Raw genomic sequence first — 19,390 nt, 5'->3', positions numbered from 1 at the left:
CATAAAATAGTTTTTTATTCCTAAGCTTTTGACTCCTATCAGGAGTCATCACCAGAGGAAAATTTTAAGACCTACAGGAATCCAAGGCAATATATAGCAAATAACGAGGGGAGGGTAGGTGGAATGTTGGGGGGAATTAATGAGGTGGGGTTTTGGAGAGTGTTGGTTATAAAGTCTTATTCATTATGTGCATGTTTTTCTTTTCAAGCCTGCATATGCTGGGTTCAACAGGACACACATTTAAATTGGACTCGGTGCAAGTAAAATTCAGGACTAATAAGTGCCAAAGAACTACCTGAAATGTGGCTATCCAGTGAAAACGCCATTAACAGACATTAGGACATAGATCCAGACAGGTTTACGTAGGGCCAAGTGGCTGGTTCCAAATAAAGTTGTAATTAAGAGTACAACAGTGTGTGTGTGTGTATAAGACGCAATGTTTTGGCTGTATAATCTTCACGAGGTGTGCACACTATGCCTACCTTTATTTCATTTTACTTATTTGGCATTTTTTGACAACTGTTCAGAGGAGACATGAAAGTAAGACTTTTAGGGTAATATTTACACATTATAATAAACTTGGCCTGACAGTTTTACTTACCTCAGTTTTTGTAAATGACAGTAACGATTCCTCAGCCCTTCACAGAGGAGACGCACTCCTGAATCCTCCAGTTGATTGTTTCCCAGCAGCAGCTCAGTTAGGTGTGAGCGTTTAGCACACAGAGCCAAGAAAAGAGCCTCACAACATTCAGATATGAGACCACATGACTGAAGCCTGCAGAAAGAAAGGAAAGACAAGGTGAACTATGAAATGAAAGGGACAGGTCAATAGGAGAGCACTATCAAGTAGCTTTTCTTGCACATCATTTTGATGATGCCATTGCTCTGCACATTTTAGACAACAGTCTTATGATTTTTTTTCTTTTATTTAATCTGTTGCATATCATTGTGATTATGTCAATGCTCTGCCGTTTTGGATCTGGTTTGTATGATCCTACTGTAATGCCTTTGTGTGCGTGTGAGTCATGGCAGTTGCCTTATTTTTGAGCAAGCAGATTTATGTTGGTGGTGAGAGCTTTTGCTTAGCGTGAGAAAACTTGTTTCTGTAGCACAGGGGTATCGAACTTCAGACCTGGAGGGCCGCAGTGGCTACAGTTTTCATTTTAACCCTTTTCCAAAGTAGTGACCAGTTTTCACTGCTAATTAATTTCTTTTCTCTTCATTTTAGTAGCCCTGTTTCTAAGGATTCAGTTTTTTAAATTATTTTCCTATGAAATAAATGAGAGCCAACAGATGACAAGCTAAATTGGGGCTTCAAACTCCAACCAATTTCACTCTGACCAATTTCTTAATGAGAAACTTATTCTTGTTGTTAATTAAATCTGTTGTGTGATGGGCATGGCACAGCTGGTCATGTGGTGGCTTGTTTTGTTTCTCATTATTGTTTGGCTGCTAATTAAGGAAGAAGAAACAACAAAGGGGCCTGAGCAAGTTAATTAAAACTAAAGATAAAGAAGTTAATTAGCAGCAAAAATTGGTGACTAATGGTTAGAACGAAAACCTGCCGCCACTGTGGGCCTCCAGGACTGGAGTTTGACATCCCTGCTCTAGCAGTTTGCTTTTGATTTGTGGTTTTGACTTTATTTTGTTTAATGCTTTGATCTTGTCTAGTCCTCTTGTTTTATTTTGACGTTTAGATCTTTGTAAATTGACCCCTGTTTTGTCCAGGCTCCTCTTCCTTTTTTGCCCATAAAATACCTCCACCTCACAGTAATAATAATGATGAGTTCAGAACACATGCCCAGTGTTTGACTATGTGGAGTGTGCAAATTCTCCCAGGGTCTACATGGGTTTTTCTCCCCCAACCCAAAGAAATATATGTTAAATTTCCTGTCATACTACGCAGATTTTTTTTCAGTCCTAGGTTTTGTTTAAATAATCTTTACAGGTTGAGGCAATCATGTAGCTGGACAATCTTAGCAAATCCGACTGGTCTGTGACTCATCCTAACAAAATCAAACAGGTTTTGACCCTAACAATCATAGGGTCAGGATCGTGTATGTGCAAAAGCTGGCAATTATTGCGTGATCACGCAGCAGTACAATGCATACAATGTAGTCCAAAGGAAAGAAGGAATGTGGGTGCCTTGGACGATACCAAACACAAGACAGATTTGTCCATTGATGTGTTGTGTTTGTTGTGCCATGACTAGTTAAATGAAAGGACCAAGATTACAGCTCAACTGGTCATACCTGGAAGGACTTCATATAGGCAAGAATGAATATGGTGATCTAACAATACTTTAGAAGTATGAAACCTGTGCTGAAAAGTCTGCACTGAGCCATGTAATTGTCATTTGCTGTGATTCTGAGGTGTAATCTGACATCCTCAAGGAGAGGATACTCAGAAGCTGCACTTGCTAAGTTTAAAATCCCCTCCAACTAGAAGCCATATAATGTGCTGCTGGCTTTAGATTAACTGGTGAGTTTAAGTTTATCTTGTGCAAGTGTGCAATAAAATAAATGGGCCCAGTAATGGACTGGAGCCTAATTTAGGGTTGGTTTCTGCATTGTCCTTTATGCTGCCATGAAAAGTTTTATCTAAAATGAGTAAACAATTATTTGTTTTTGTTTGTTTGTTTGTGTGTGTGTTTTTGTAGTCATAGTAACACTGAAATCTCCACTGTTTTGTAGTGTTTTTTTTCTCATGAAAATCGACTGTCATGTTGTATATTTCTTTTTATAGGCACTACTTTTTTACGCTTCTGGTTATCACGGCATTTTGTGTGCTTGGTGACATGGTTGCTGTGCGCATATTGTATTGATGTATGTCCTCTGATATTATGACAGGCTATAGTGACAGAACATGGTGAAAATAAAGGGAAGATTTGTAAGAGACTTTGGATGGCATAAAATAAAATTAGGGGCAGATTCCAGTTTTGATTTAGTTTTGTATTTCTTCTTTAAGTTTAGTGTCGTTTCCATGAATTTTGGTAATAGATCCCAACTGTTAGTGTACCGGACATTAATGAGCATAAATTTGTGCTAACCCAGTAATAACACAAAAATGATGGCCATTTATGATTGATTGGTATTCATCATCCTATGAAAATGATTACAATCAAATCTGGGTTCTTTGCAGCAATTTTTAAATCATGCATGACCTGACTAGGAGTTGATGCTGCATACTGAATCTTGTAAATGTTTTTTATGAATGAGACCACTGGTGTTTACTTGTAGTGAAACTAAATTTCCTGAAGTTTTATTACTCACTTGACACGTCTGCAGCAAATGAGACCCGGCACCAGCCTCTTGATGCACTCAGGACTGAGATGTATGTATGAAAGATTAAGAACCTCAAGTTCTCCACAACAGCTGATGACTGAGCCGAGCACTGCACAGTCCAGAGGAGACATGTTTATTGTACTAAGATTCAGATTTAAATCTTTGCCAATTGAGTCTCGTATTAATTTTTTATTCTGGGTTTCAAAGAGCCAGTGTAAAACTCGCAGAGCTTCAGTTTTATCTCCACCTCGTAGAGCCCGTTCAGCTTTCTGCTTCACCCAATCCAGGACCCGCGCTGCTGGCTTTCTCTCTAATTCTCCTAGGATTCCCTCTAGTGCTTTAAACACAGATGGCCTAGCAAAACCTGCCAGGAACTGTGTGAAAATCTCAAATCTGCAATCTTCACAGGAATCCAGCCTGCTGAGTAGCTCATCAATATCCCCACATGGGTCGAGGAAGAAGGAGCAGGCAGCAATGAACTCCTGCAAGATGAGGTGGAAGAAAGTGTACGTTGTGTACTCAAGGGCGCTCTCTCTCTGCAGGATTTCTTTCAGGAACCCAGAGAGGAATGCGGATGGCAAAACTGGCTGGAGACCAAAGGTGAACATCTCTTGTTTCTCATAAAACACCAGAAACCTATTGGCTACCCCATAATAAGCCATCTTTCCCAGTTTCACCAAAATCCCCCTCTTGTCATCAGCGTCTCGTTTGTGATTGGTGAGGATATGGTAAAGGAACATGACAAAGAGCTCTGTGACAGTTCTGGGTGCTGCTTTATGCTCTTCTTTGGGTGTACTGAAGTGGCTCTTCAACAGTGAGCAGATAATCCAGCAGTAAGAGGGATTGAAGCATAAGGTGTAGAGAATGGCATTCTCCTCAACATACTGAAAAGCTTCCATGCCCAGATCGGCATCACCAAAGAACTTCTTAAAGTACGTCAGTCTTTGTTCAGGGAAGAAACCCAGAATCTCTGTGTGTCGATCAACTCTGTCCATATCTAGGGGCTCCAGAGCGGTTGGTCTGCTTGTGATCAGGACTGAACAACCCTTCAGCAATGTCCTGCTGACCAAGCTGGTGACCAGAATATGAATGGGAAAGTAGTCCTCTGGATTTGAGCAGAGCCGTCCCTGTGTAAAGTCAAGGTTGTGCTTGTACTCATCCAGTCCATCAAATATAAACAGGAGAGACTCAGGCTTCTGAAGGATTTCTCTTAGTGTCTGTCTTGCATCATTGAGATGTTCATAATGCCTCACAATCAACCTGGTCAGAGGCATCTGTGGCTCCTTCTCCTCTAGGATGTTTAGATCCCTGAACTTAAACAGGAACACAAATGCAAACCCTCTGTACTGAGAGCCTCTGGCCCAGTCAAGGATAATCTTCTGTACCATTGTGGTTTTCCCAATTCCAGCCATTCCACTGACCACCACTACCTTCGGGGCAGTCCTACTTCTGGGACACCTTCTGAAAAGTTGCTCAGTCCAGATTCGCTCACATTTCTCTTTTGCTCGCTCCTCAACCAGCTCTGCATGTGTCCTTCCAGTCTTCCCAAGTTCATACTGAGTCTCAATTTGGGTCCTTCTGTACTGATTAATGACCATCAGCTCTGTGTAACGGGTCTCAAAGATTACATCCATAACCAGTGGCACTCCAAGTGAAGGCTGCGCCTTCAGATTCTTTGCAGATTCAAACAGTAAGGTTCTGTGCATGTCCTGGAGACCTGGAAGTCAAAATGAGAACAAATAAACAAATGTAGGCGATCCAAGCCGAGAACAACTGCTGGTCATTGTAACAGGGGAAAAATGGCTTACCATTAAAATGAGGCTCACTGAGGGGGGCCTTGAGACTATCTTGAATGTCCTTTGAAAGCTCCAGTCCTGGACAAAATAGAATTGAAGCAGACAAGACAACTACTAGAGAAATTCAGGGAAATTTTTAAGTTCTGGAAGACATGGACTGTAGAATATTTTAAATAGCTAGGGGTCCTCAATCTGTCATTTATGACATACTCACCTGAGATGTTGAGTATACCTTTCATGGACTGGTTAACTATGGTCATGATTTATTTTATTTAATTTGGAAATTTATAACTGTTTTTCTGATTAATATTTATTGTTATCATGATGTCATTACATTGTAATTTTATTGAATTTTTTTTGGTCAGGTTGTTTGTGTATGTGCTGTAATGTTACTGACATCAATGTTGCCCTCTGCTAGTAATGCAGTCCCACAGCAACATGATGTATAATGGCAAAAATGGTACTTAAACAAACTCCTGACTGAGCCTATAAACTAATGAAAGACTGGCTATTTGTCCTATACAACAGCACTTAAAAAATGGTATCAATTCAAGAAAGAATTAGGCCTTTAAATTTGGTTAGTGATTTCATTTTGGCTATTAATCTCTTGATTTCTATAAAATGACACTTAGAAGAGTAATCACAAGATTTTCTGATTTACCTCTAAAATTGACTCTGTTTCTCCTTTGCCATCATCTCTTTTTTTTTGCATGTTGTTGAATTTCAAAAAAACTTTATCACCCAGCATGCTTTTTAAAGAAGAACATAGCCATCAAACATTGCTGAGAGTTAAGATCCTTGCTCAAGGTTCTCATTCCCAGCCATTCTGATCTCTTTCTGTGAGCCTGCTGTAAACTAAGGTCTTCAAAGGAGAAGGTCCCCAAAAGAGAACTCATTTTACAATTACTGTAATAATACCAATAATCCTAACTTTAAAGTAACAATGTGGCAGAAAAAACTAGAAGAATCTATTTGATGCCTTAGCAAGGCACTTTGACAAGCATGAGTCTTTTATAGCCAGATGAATCTTTTATAGTCCTTTCAGACAACTGCGACTTAATGACTGCAGAATCTGAGAGTCTAATTCAGGATGGGGCTCTGGCCTATAAAACTTAGAACACAGTTGAAGGAAGGGAAAAACATGAAAACAAGGATTAGGTCTTAATGCAGTCCCAATAGCTTGCCTTGCTTTTGTATGGGTGAGTTATGTGATTTTATCTATTGAGATGGAGCAGTGAATCAAAAACCTGTGTTTTGCATATAAGACATCTAGGAAATTAATGTGACAGTACTATGAAAGCAATAAAGCAGAGTGGGGAAAAAACTGATGACTGATTGTATCTTGAGCAACACAAACAGACACTACTTCCTTAATACATTCAATTCCACAATCAAAGTCACTGATCACAAACTGGTAATGAAGGACCTCAGGTTTTGATGCGGTACGAAGAAGTGATAGTTCAGTAAGAAGATGGACCTGAAGAAGCTCAAGGAAATCATTGTGAAGCTGGGATATCAACTGGCTCTACAAAGTCATCTTGAGGCTGTCAGTGTGACTATTGACGAGGCTAAAATAGATGTCATTAACGGCACAATTAAAAAATAGCTGAAGAAGTGATTGAATATAAACGGTTTTTAAAAAGATCAGCAACAAAGCACATAACCTACACTGTTCAGGGAAGAGAAGCAAAGCGTAAGATGATCTAAAACCCTTCAATGAAACTGCAGTACTCCAGAATACAAGAGGAGATTGACAAAGAAATTGAAACGTGTTGAGACAACTGGCTGAAGAAACAGAAGATACAACCAAAAAGAATGATATGCATACTCTTTTTCAAAAAGTGAGGATGCTCAAAAAAGGCACACCATCCATCCAATGTTGCAACAACATAAGAGACAATGATGGAAGACTCCTGATGAGCAGGGATGAAATCAAGAGATGTTAGCACAAATACAGCTATAAGCTGTATGGTACAATGCCAAAATAAGCTCAATCAACTCTGGTCAACAGCATACTACAGGTATATTAAAGCAAAGAAGAGGAGCTTCTAAGTCTGAAGAGAAAGGTCAGAGCAGCAGTAGCCAAGCTGACGCTGAGAAAAGCCTTGGGGATTGACAGTGTGGAAGAACAGCTGATAAAGAATTGTGGTGACGCTTGTGATGCCCAAGGGTGCGTACAGATGCCCTAACCCTGACACAGACAGACAGGACACAAATTGCCACACAGCGTATGGTTTATTTACAATAGACACTCCAGCACAAATGCCCAACAAGTCTCTTGTGGCAGAAGTGCTGCCAAATAGGACCCTGCAAGCATCCAGGTGCCCCCTGGCGGTGGCCACATGCCCCAGCAGGGTTAAACTTCCATACTCTCCTCCAGTACTTCCATATTCGGGGCATCCCAGCCGTCCACCACACACTGCTGTCAAGGTAATGCAAAGATAAGTAACACTAATCAGTGCCCAAAACTGGAGTGGGTCACTAGTAATTTCCATCCCAAAGAAGGTTGACACAACTAAGTGTAAAAAAGTCACCCAACCTTTCCAACATTTATCTGGAGCACATCATGAAAGAAGCACTCAATAAAGTTGTTTGATTAGGCCCATTTGTTTCTGTTCAAAACTGATAGTGTTAGCTTGAAGTATGGACAAGAAATCAGAAATACAAGGATTGACTGGATGGTGAGTAGCACAAGAAAAAAGATAAAAGAATTGACAGTAGTTTGCAATACAGGAACAAACAACTCAAACATGTCAAAAGTTTTAAGTTCCTCAGATTGATGCATGCAGCATGATGGACATATTAACATGAATACATGTAGCTCTAAATGCAATGAGAGACTTAGAAGTCTGTCTTTGAAAGAAAAAGTATGAAAGTAGAGACAAGGATTTGGCTGTTCAGAACGTTCATATTGCTGATTGCTCTGTATGGTTGTGAAACCTGGATGCTGCATGATTTTCTGTTCATAATGCAACTGTTTTGTTGATTAGCTCATTTCAACTTCAGGGTTTTAATTTATATCTTGATATACCAAAAGTGCAACAAAAGCCTTGTTCTGTTGTCCCAAATGCTGGTCAACACCTGCCCTCTATCACTGGAGAGCAAGATGACTTGCGGATGACTGTGTGTGTGACTAGTGGTGAATGATATCACTAGTGATAATGGTACAGAAATAAAGGAGACTCGATAGGCAACTACAGTTTCTGGAAATGTCTTTGAAAAATAAAGAACAAATCTTTATTTATATATTTTAATCAATTTCAGATATATTTCAACCCTGATTAACCCATGCTCAAGGCTGGTTAAGGCAAAAACTGAAAATATTTCAGTTAGTCTTCTCTGGCACTTCAATAGTTTTGTATATTGTTTGTTTTTCTTCCTGGTTTTGCTACTCATTTTATTTTAGTGTAGTTTAGGAAAATGTTTTTTTTTTTTATTAATAGTTTGGATTTTTGTTTAACGTTTTGTTTACAATAGTAACCTTGGTCTAGAAAATACCAGCAGACCCCAAAACTCCACACTGACATTAGGCAGGTGCTTGGAGCGCTGAGGGAACTGCAATAGCAGGTGCAACATGAAGTCTCATCTCATTTTGAGATTCCCTATAACATAATTGAGATGGCAACAACTCACCCCCTTGTGTCACCTCCTCTAGTATTCTGGTTAGGTTTGGTGATGGAAATCGCACAAGTTCTTCAGCTAGCCCAACCCATAGGCTGAGCAATGCTCTGTCCTTCTTCATCATATCATTGATGAAGGCTTCCACACCCCCTTCAGATTTTTCTTTAGATTTGAATCTCTGAAAGAAAAGAGAGAATTCTACTCTCAATCTGTGCTGTTGATCTCACACTGATGTCTCTTGCACACAGACCACCCAATCTTTTCATGCTAAAATTCCTATTATACAGTACTGTGTAAAATCTTTTACATTTCTCCCATTCACCCATATCAGTGCAGGTGAGGGAACAGGGACAGCGACAGTGCATTTGCACTTGGTCTAAAGCTGTAAAGCAGGAGCACTCCAAGTGTTGCATTTACATACAGTAGATGGAAAACTGCTCTATCCAACTTGTAGTTATCTTGGTGCTACTGACCATAAAGTCTTGGACAGGGCATCTGTCTATCACCCAACTCACTTCCGTGCAGCACACAGAGCCAATTTAAAGTATTCAATTAACCCAACATTGGAGATATGGGAGGACATCCCATGTGGACGTGGGGAAAACATGCACACTCTACACATACCTCAATTGGGTACTTTAGCTGCACACCAGTTGCTAGACCCATGAGACAGCAGCGCTATCCACTGTGCCACAATGCTGTCCCCATTTATTCTGTTGTTTCTAAATCACTTTATTTGTTACTGTAAGTGAATACCAAAGATGCAATTATTATTGAGGATTTCAGATAGAATGAGTAGACCACAAGATTATGTGCACGCTGTCAGCCTTTTACCATTTGTGGGGTAAACAATCAAAATTATTTTCACAGAATATTTAAGTTGATAAAAAAATAATAATAGTGAGGAAGAAATACTTAAAGATTATTACAGTGCAACATGTAGTACATTCATCTGTGAAACACAAAGCGACTCACGGTGTCTAAATTTGTAGGAGATGGACCCTGACTTCACATCTGGACCCAAACATCAAAAGTTGCATAGCTGGGTGTAAAAAAATAATGACTGCACGTGTCATGTTCAAGCAATTACGAACAAACTTTTCTGTGTTTTATATGAGCATTACAAGGCAGCATGAAATGTCCCAGCTCCACTGTTATCTTTGATGAAGTCACTTTATATGAACATTCCATTTTTATTTCTATTTACTGGGGGGCTTTGACCCCCTTCCCTGCCAGCGCTACGCACCATTGTGAAGAGGGTGGTTGAATGCACCCCAAGGAGATGCAGCCACTCCTCCGAAACCCCTCTTAAACGGTGATACAATGGGAAATAAATACAATTTTTTTTTTTACCTCCTCTTTGCTTGATCAACTGCTGGCTTGCTGCTGCTGCCGTGCCACGTGATCTGCACTTCGGTCGCCTAGATCAGCGCTATGTGCCATTGTGAAGAGGGGGGCTGAACGCACCCCACGGAGATGCGGTTTTTCCTCTGAAACCCCTCTTAAATGGTAATACAATGGGAAACAAATAATAGTTGTTTTTTGTACCTCCTCTTTGCTCAATCAGCTGCTGGCTTGCTGCTGCTGCCATGCTGCGTGATCTGCATTTCGTCTCTCTTCTCCCCCAGACATCCTCAAACACTATTCTATCTCTTTTCACTGTTCCATTATTTTGCAGAGTAATATTTTCCATTTGTTTGCGCTGATGAGATCTTTACTCTCCTTTTTTTGAAACTTTAGAATTTTCCTACTTCCATTATCTCTAACCTGCTCTGCATGTGTATCACGGGACTTGCTCCCAAAAGCTGTAAGTATGACGTGACTTGGGACGTGAAAGTGTTTCTGTCTCTCTGTCTCTCTTCAAAAGATCACATCTCTATTTTTTATAATAGAGAGATTTATTCTATTTTTTGAAAGTCTGTGCTTTCAAGTGTCCATTTTGTTTGAAGTCTGTATTTTGAAGCAATTCTCTACAAGTGATAACACTTCATGCAGGTTCATTGTGAGCAAAAAAGTTAAAATATTAATATAAAGAGGGACATAAAGAACAAGCTTACGAGTACCACCAATCAACCTGCATAATAAAAGTATCCAGTGCAGGTTCACATCAAAGAACTGGTCAGCCCCTGGCTTAGTTGGAGTGGTTTGGAAACCTGAACAAAACTGTATTAATATATCTGACTTCAGTTATGACTTAGCAACATGATAAAGATCTGGAGGACTAAACAAGGACTGGAAATCTGAAGACACATTCTGACATTGCTTGCTTGACTTGCTGATTATATGTTGTCATATCTGGAATGTTCTTTATATTCTATCCCCATTTCCACTACACTCACAAACATAAGGCTTCTAAGACCATAGGACAAAGGATCTTTGTTGTTGTGGGGATGCTTGTTGGCTCCAAAGTCAAGATCTTTGAATGGGACTGAAAACTATCAGCTAGCTTAAATTAAGTTGAACATCAGAAACAAAGTAAGCTGATGAAATGCTCTTCCTTTACATAGCATAGGCCACTAATTAATGTAGAATCTTTTCAGAAATCTCAAAATGTATTACCTCCCTTCACTGTGATACCTACAGCAACCAAATGCTATTTTTTATCTTGCCAACATCTTGAGGTCAGGGAGTAACAGACTGAGTTGGGTGGCTGATGCCAATATAAACTATGCCAGAGCACACACTCCATGAGCTATTCAATGCTAGTGACAATGAGACATGCCTACCTTGGCCTCGTCATTGGTGAGGATATGCTTGGTGGCTAGGTTCTGCAGGATGCTGGTGATGTCGTATGTCATCACATATGCCAGCTGGGCCTTGTAGTACTCAGTGAGGGTGAGGAGATCTTCATGAGGTAAAGTTCTGATAACTTTACAAAACTTCTTCTTCAGCTCTGTATTTAGTGGTGAAGACAGAAACAGTTTTCTAAAAGTAATGGATCACCCAGTCCATATACAGTCCCCATTGTTTAGCAGACTAAAGTTTAAAAATAGGTGTCTTCAGCTTTTTAATGAACTGCAGTACATCTTACAGGAGTATAAAGTTTAAAATGAGCAGTCAGACACTGTCAAAAATATCAGGGCCAGATTTGTGCAGTGGACAAGAAAATGAAGCTTTTGCCAACTCGATACTGAGCAGTGGTCTTTTCTCTGTTGTACCTCCAGCTTCATTTAAGGTACAGAATTACACTTTGTCTGTTTGTGTATTCTTACCTCCATTAACAAGATCCTTGAATTTATGGTAGCAGGGTGTTCTAATTATATAGGACATTAATTGAAGTAAGGTGGCGCAGTGGGTAGCGCTGGTGCCTCACAGTTAGGAGACCCGGGTTTGCTTCCCGGGTCCTCCCTGTGTGGAGTTTGCATGTTCTCCCCGTGTCTGCGTGGGTTTCCTCTGGGTGCTCCGGTTTCCTCCCACAGTCCAAAGACATGCAGGTAAGGTGCATTGGCGATTCTAAAGTGTGTGTGTGTGTGTGCGCACACCCTGCCCGGGGTTTGTTTCCTACCTTACGCCCTGTATTGGCTGGGATTGGCTCCAGCAGACCCCTGTGACCCTGCAGTTAGGATATAGCAGGTTGGATAATGGATGGATGGATTTGTTGAAGTAGATTTTGTTTATCTTCTACATCCCAAAGGTTTGTGTATGTTGTTTAATTAGAGACAATGGGAGGAAGAATGAAATCAATGCAGCTTCTTCCTGGTGTCCATAAAAGATGCATGAATGGCATGATTTATGTTTGGGAGTGAAGGTTTAATTCCAAATAGCTGTAATTTCATCTTGCTGTATGGGGGAGGTTCTGCAATCATATTAAAGGTTGCTGCCTCAAAGCTCCTGAAAGTTGGGTTCTCGCCTTGGTGAGCCATCTGTATGAAGTGTGCACATTTTCTCCAGGAGCTGAAGTTTCTGTTCAAATCCCGAACATATGCAGACAAGCTTATGTGACAGCTCTCTGGTGGTCCAGTGTAACTGAGCGTTTGTGTGTAACTGTGCCCCCTTCACGACCCTGAGTGAGATATACTGATTAGACTTATGGCTGAAATTAAAAAGACTGGTTATCTAAAAGCTCTTATGTACATATTTTAAACAGTTTTCGAAATGGGAAGATAAATATTTTTCAGTGATACTATCGGGCTTTGCCCCCTGCTCGCTTCATTCGCCAACCTCCCTGCCTATGCTTTGTGCCAACAACTTCGCATCTCTGCCACACACATATGTAGAATTCACTTTCACCAAACAACAAATATTTTCATTCTTGCGGATACGCCACTTCATTGGGGGAAAAAGCACTCCTTTTCCCTGATTGCAACATGAATTAGAAGATTTACAAGTCTCCGACTTAAAGTTTAAAGTCAGACAATATCTACATACTTCTGTTATATCACCTATGTCCATACATTCTCTTTTTGCTTTTACCTTTTCGTCAATATCGCATTGAATTTTGATTCTGTGTTTGGAATTACATCGTAACAACGCAACGTATAACTACCCATGAGTGAATATCATTTCTTTCTCTCTATACGAACTGTGTCTGACAATAGTATTCACACAAATGAGAAATGATTGAACCATGTGCCTGATTGTAAATTTTTAGATTTTCCAAATCTCTTTGCATAAAATCTTGTCTCGCGGGATTTTAAATTTTCTGTTGCGAGAATACAATTTTACCAAACAACCAATTTTTTCCCTGATGGCAACACGAATTAGACGATCTACAACTCTCTGACTTAAAGTTTAAATCTGAACAATATATTCGATCTCTTTTCACTGTTCCGTTATTTCACTGAGTAATTTCCGTTTGTGCTAATGTGATCTTTACTATCATTTTTTCGAGACTTTTGAATTGCCGTACTTCCATTATCTCTAACCTGCTCTGCATGTTTATCGCGCTAATGTTTTTGAATTCTTTACGACATTTTACTTTGTCATCTACTCTTTGTCTTTTATTTCTGGGCCCGGGCGTGTTTAAATCTCTTGGCACAAAGTCTCGTCTCACAGGATGTGAAAGTGTGTCTCTGAGAAAGTCACGTCTCATCCCAAGATTTTTTATATAATAGAGAGATATTCAAATAAATGAATGTCTAATCACCAGACAGAGCAGCAACATCCTCATCAGTCCTTCTTCTCCTGGAGAACATCATACAGTTATTCTCAATGAGCCTGGAGCTGCGGTGACCCATGTTAGCTCCCACAGAACACAGCAGTCAGATGTTGCCCAAGTTAATCTGACTTCTCAGCATACAGACTGTAGAAACAAGAGAGAGAAACTTGAGCAGTCAAATTTAGAAAGATTAGCGGAGATCAAATGAAGAATTGTGACTAAATAGGCTACAAGTTTGGTAATATAAGCAGCAACAGGAGAAGAGTTTTCATCTGCTTCAGTAACATATTTAGATGGCATTCAAGAGTTGATGTCCCAAACAGCTGCAGCATTTTATTATGTAGTTCATCAACTGGAGCGCCCATATATCAATATTCCCCTAAATATTGTTTATAAATACCTGCAGATGGGGATGGCAGTACTGACTCTTAGTAAATTCTTTGATGTATCGCTTGGGATTTTCTGAAGAATAATATGATATAAAGCAAGCATAAAACACTATTTAGACAACTTAACATAAGATTGAACTTCTTCAGCAATACTGAAAAAAAAAAACATATTTCTCACCATTTTGGTTTATCAATCCTGATTGACAAAACCTATGTGGTCGTTAGGACATAGAAATTTTTAGAAGTAGACCAACTCTTACCCCTACTGTTGATACCCCTTGTCCCACCTTTTCAGGATGATTGGCCATTTAATGACATTTTGGCATTAATTTTGGCATGATTAATGTGGGTTTTAAATTGAAATACAAAACACTTGCAATAGCGACTAAGTGAAATTCAATACATTGCTTTGCTTTTAGTTGTGATGTGCGATCTAGGACGTGAATTGCATTGCTGTATGCTTTTGTATTGCATTTTAAACTGACACAAAACACTGTATTTTGCTCTGTAATGGAAAGCAATTGGTTGATATCTATTTAATAATGGCATGATAAAACTGTGCCAAAATTAACTTAACCATGTCCATATATATGCAATGCAACAGAGCTGACACACATTTAATGTTGGCACTGATAATCATCCATACATAAATATTTGCTACATTCCATTAAAATTTAGCAAACCCAGTTTTAAAATTTCTGGTTGCAAACCTTTCATCATTTTGTGTCATTAGCCCCTGTTTCTGATCTGCTTGTTTTTAATTATCATTGTCAACATGCAATTAGGAAAGCAAAGTCTACAGAAAAAGGTGAGCTATTAAACAAATGTCAAAAGAAACTCAAGAACTTAACAATACATCCATCCTCTTCAGCTTATCCAAGATCGGGTCGCGGGGGCAGCAGCTTGAGCAGAGATGCCCAGACTACCCACCCCCTGGCCACTTCTTCTAGCTCTTCTGAGGGGATTCCGAGGCATTCCAGTGTGTCCTGAGTCTTCCCCTGGGCTTCCTTCCGATTTAGATGTGCCCGGAACACCTCACCAGAGAGGCGTCCAGGAGGCGTCCTGATCAGATGCCCGAGCCACCTCATCTGATTCCTCTCGATGCGGAGGAGCAGCGCTTCTACTCTGAGCCCCTCCTGGATGACTGAGCTTCTCACCCTATCTTTATGGGAAAGCCCAAACACTCTGCGGAGGAAACTCATTTCAGCCACTTGTATTTGCAATCTCGTTCTTTCGGTCACTACCCATAGCTCATGACCATAGGTGAGGGTAGGAACGTAGATCAACCAGTAAATTGAGAACTTTGCCTTTCGGCTCAGCTCCTTTTTCACCACGATAGACCGATGCAGAGCCCACATCACTGTGGATGCCTCACCGATCCGCCTGTCGATCTCCCACTCTATTCTTCCCTTACTCGGGAATAAGACCCCAAGATACTTGAACTCCTCCACTTGGGGCAGGATCTCGCTCCCAATCCTGAGAGACACTCCACTCTTTTCTGGCTGAGAACCATGGTCCCGGATTTGGAGGTTCTTATTCCCATCCCAGCCGCTTCACACTCGACTGCAAACCGATCCAGAGAGAGCTGACGATCAAGACCTAATGAAGCAAACAGGACAACATCACCTGCAAAAAGCAGTGACCCAATTGGCGTAGTCCGGTAGGATTTTGGGGTAACCATGTTTTGAACCCTGTTTGCAAATACTGTTTTGATGTATGTGTTTGTTTATGTATGTGAATTTTATGGCACCCAGTGTACAAATGCAGTGGAAGTAAAACATTGTTTGGTTGCTGAATGTAATATAACCAATAAAGTGTAGAGTCTTCATGTGTGTCACAAGGACACCCACATGTTTGTTAGTGCTGGTCGTAGTGAGTCCCTAATTAAAGTGCTAGGGAGTGATGGGACATGCATTCGTCATTCATATGGTACTTATTTGTTTAGAATCTTTGTGTATGTATGTGTATATTTGCTTACAGGGGCAAAAGTAGGCCAACCCATAACGAATTTGGCACATTGTATTAGAGTAAAATTGTAGACTCAGAAATGCCTAAGTTCATTTTAAAGTCAGCCATCTTCCAGTGGAGTGGCAGGGGCAAGCGACTAAAGTTAGGAAACCTGTAGTTCAGGTAGAGAAAGCAGAAGCTGAGCTGAGTGTGCCACAAAATGGAAGGGGGCTGGAAGGATTAAAAGCAAGAAAACAGAGATCAGGTTTAAAGAAGACAGCTGCTGTTATAAGAGGTTTACTAGCTTGTATTATTGGTAATAAGGAAGATCATGATGAGGAAGAAAATAGCAAAGTGAATGAAAGTGAAAATGGAATGTTGTGTGAGAGTTTTGAAAGATGTAACAGTTGGTGTGATAATTGTGAAGTGTTAGCATGTAGAACACCCACTGCTGAAGTGGAAAGCACATAAAGCAGGGGAAACAAAGAGAGAAAACCACCCATGGTGAAAGTTAGGGTAATAGTAACCTTAAAACATGGGTGGGTGACTTACATGAGACAGATGAGTGCTCAGATAAACAGTGGGAATGTGAGTGTGAGGAAAAGGAGAGGGATGAAAGGAAGGGAAAACAGCAAGGATGTTTTCTTCCATTATTCTCCACTACACCACAATCTCCAGGTAATTCTGAAGTCTGTCCAGTATTTAAAGAACATGCTACACCAATAGATATTTCACCACTGTTAGGAAAGGTAACCAGTGCTGCATTGAAATTTGATTTAGGACAAAGAGATCAGATAGAAGGCAGAGAAGCTGGTGAGTGTGAATGACAATTGTTGAATTGAGGGTATGAACTGGATAATGGCTTAAGGATACTGAGTAAAGAAAGTGTGGAATTTAAACAAGGAACAGTGGAAATGAAAGGGATTCAAGTGCTTGTGTGTGAAAGGTCTGAAAGTATTAGTGCAAGAATGACTGAGTTAGGAAAAAAGTGCACCAGTTTAGGAGTTGGTTTGAATGGATCAGGACAAGCCAAAGAACAAAGGATGGGGGATGGTACAGCAGGAAGCTCAGCCAGCAAGCCAGGAATACACAGGGGTGTGAGGGTCCTAACATCTGTGCTGGCGCCAGCAGTAATTGAAAAGCACACACACTTAGGTTCAGTAATTCGAAACCTGACTGACCAGTTGTTTAAAAAGACAGCCTGTGAATTTCCATGCAATAAAATGGACAAAAGTGAGCTGGTCTTGAGTAAAGAACACAGGTCAGTTTTAGGAGCGATGCTGGATCTGGCACTTGGATTCTGGAGAGGTTTTAGCCCACACTTTCAGGTAGCAGTTACCATAAAATAAAAAAGGACACACAGGCAATGAAAAAAAAAATAAAAGGGTATCACAGGAAGACAGGAAAGGGAAAACAGTTATTTCTGTTTCAATTTTCTGGCCTTTTGCAATAGTGCTACTTCTATTGTAAGGTTTTTATGGACTTTGGGTTGGTGCAGGTAATATATAGTGAAGGCAATTAGCAGAGTAAAATCCATGCAGGAGACTGGGTTACCATTGGCACATTGGAGTAGCATGGCACTAGCGGCTAAACTGTTCCAATGAATGTCTAGAAGCAAAGTTTGAGTGTTGGCACCAGGTCGGCAAACCAAAAAAATGAGATGGACAGAAACTGCTTTGTCACCTTCCATTTTGCAGACCTACCTACAGACCTGCCTAAAGACAACATGCAAAGACTAAAGACAAAGACATGAAGAAGAACTGAAGAGACAGCAAGGAAAAGACACTTACTGGGGTTTAAGTGAGTAACAAGTCCACAAGTCATACAATAACAGGACTAGTCACAATAGCTATAGTTTAAAAGGAAAGGTTTGTTCATTACTGCAGAAAATTTATACTCCAAGGGGTGGAAACTGAACAAACCAGTTAAGAACACCAAAATAAGGGGATTAATTTTGGGTTCATAAAGTATACATTCTGAGTATTTATTAATTAATTAAGTGGGATAATTAATATAATTAATACTATTATTAAGGAAAATGTATACTAAGAAAATTGGTGAACTTTCAGAAAAGCAGGTGCGGCTGATACATTTGCAAGACATATGGGCTCTGATGTTTAGGTATAGTTTTAATTGGGAAAATACGGAAGCCCTGCTGAGGTTGTCAGCTGTGGTACAAACAGAGGACCAGTGGGCCAATTCTGAACTGAGGTGTTTAGCACATCGAGTATGCATATGGTGATCAAACAACTCTAGGGGTGGCCTACAGGGGGAATGATAAGTTGCATAGCTATGATATCTCATGGTGGTGATGCCAGCCTATACGGGTAAAGGCTGATGGCATTCAAGAGTTGCACCATGGGTAGGAAAGCACAAGAGGCAACTAAGTCAACCCCAAATGTGTGCAGAGGGGCCACAAATGTTGGTTTGTGAACAGTTTATGTAGTGGCACATGGGCTCTCACTTGGGCAGAAGTGGTTGTACTGGCACCTGTGGTATGTTACCTTTCAAATTTTGATATTAATTGTATAGCTGCATATGCTTAAACAGATAGTTTGGGGCAGGGGTCTAATTAGCAGTTAGACACAAACCAGTACAGATTAAGAATTCACACAATAGACTTAAATTGCAGTGGGCTAGTTTAGTGGAAGGTGTGGACTTGTCTCATTTTGAACCACCAGATCTGATGACGTATGAAGGCTACAAAAAGAGTTGACGCAAGCTGGAGCAGATCCACATCATCAGAAACAGATTCACATTCTTCTGATTGTCTTTGAAATAAAGAAGATATGTAAAGGACAAATGGTCACGGAAAACTTTTAACACTGGGAGAGCAAATACTGCCAATCAAAGCACAAGTTATGCATCAGACTCTTTAAACAATTAAGACTGTTTATAAAGACATTGTACAAAACATTCATCGGGGTGGAGTGTTGTGATGTGAGATTTTACATACTGTATAACTTGATAAATATTTTGTATGTCTTTATTTGTAATTTAGGCAAAGCAATGTAATTTAGTGTTTACCCCCCCCCATGACTAAGTCTGTTTGCATCTCTCTTGCTAACCTGTGATGATGTAGAAGTATCTTTCTCTTGTTAACAACTGATGAAGACCATCACACCATGAACTGATGAAGACAACACAATGAAGAGCACAGCTCAGCAGACATATTGAATAGACATGTGACTGAAAGTTGAGCACCAATGATGCCTTAACTAGAGACATTTTAAGTAACTACAAGTCTGTGTGCCA

At 40.1% G+C, this 19,390-nt stretch overlaps 1 protein-coding gene across 2 annotated transcripts in view; it reads right to left on the bottom strand.

Annotated features, from left to right (window-relative positions):
• Positions 1-19,390, bottom strand: part of LOC120537567 (NACHT, LRR and PYD domains-containing protein 3-like) — a 53,265-nt gene that overhangs the window by 23,724 nt on the left and 10,151 nt on the right. For both annotated transcript variants that reach the window (XM_039766598.1, XM_039766597.1), the window contains exons 2-7: positions 13,788-13,943; positions 11,428-11,594; positions 8,714-8,879; positions 5,093-5,158; positions 3,273-5,001; positions 602-775 (exon numbers count right to left, since the gene is read on the bottom strand). In XM_039766598.1, the coding sequence (XP_039622532.1) occupies positions 602-775; positions 3,273-5,001; positions 5,093-5,158; positions 8,714-8,879; positions 11,428-11,594; positions 13,788-13,878 (2,393 nt within the window). In that variant the 5' untranslated portion in view covers positions 13,879-13,943. The remainder of the gene's footprint in view (positions 1-601; positions 776-3,272; positions 5,002-5,092; positions 5,159-8,713; positions 8,880-11,427; positions 11,595-13,787; positions 13,944-19,390) is intronic.

This window comes from Polypterus senegalus, chromosome 10, assembly GCF_016835505.1.
Source record: "Polypterus senegalus isolate Bchr_013 chromosome 10, ASM1683550v1, whole genome shotgun sequence".
Classification (NCBI taxonomy): domain Eukaryota; kingdom Metazoa; phylum Chordata; class Cladistia; order Polypteriformes; family Polypteridae; genus Polypterus; species Polypterus senegalus.
The sequence above is the reverse complement of the archived record's forward strand: the minus strand, read 5'-3'. Positions and strand labels throughout refer to the sequence as shown.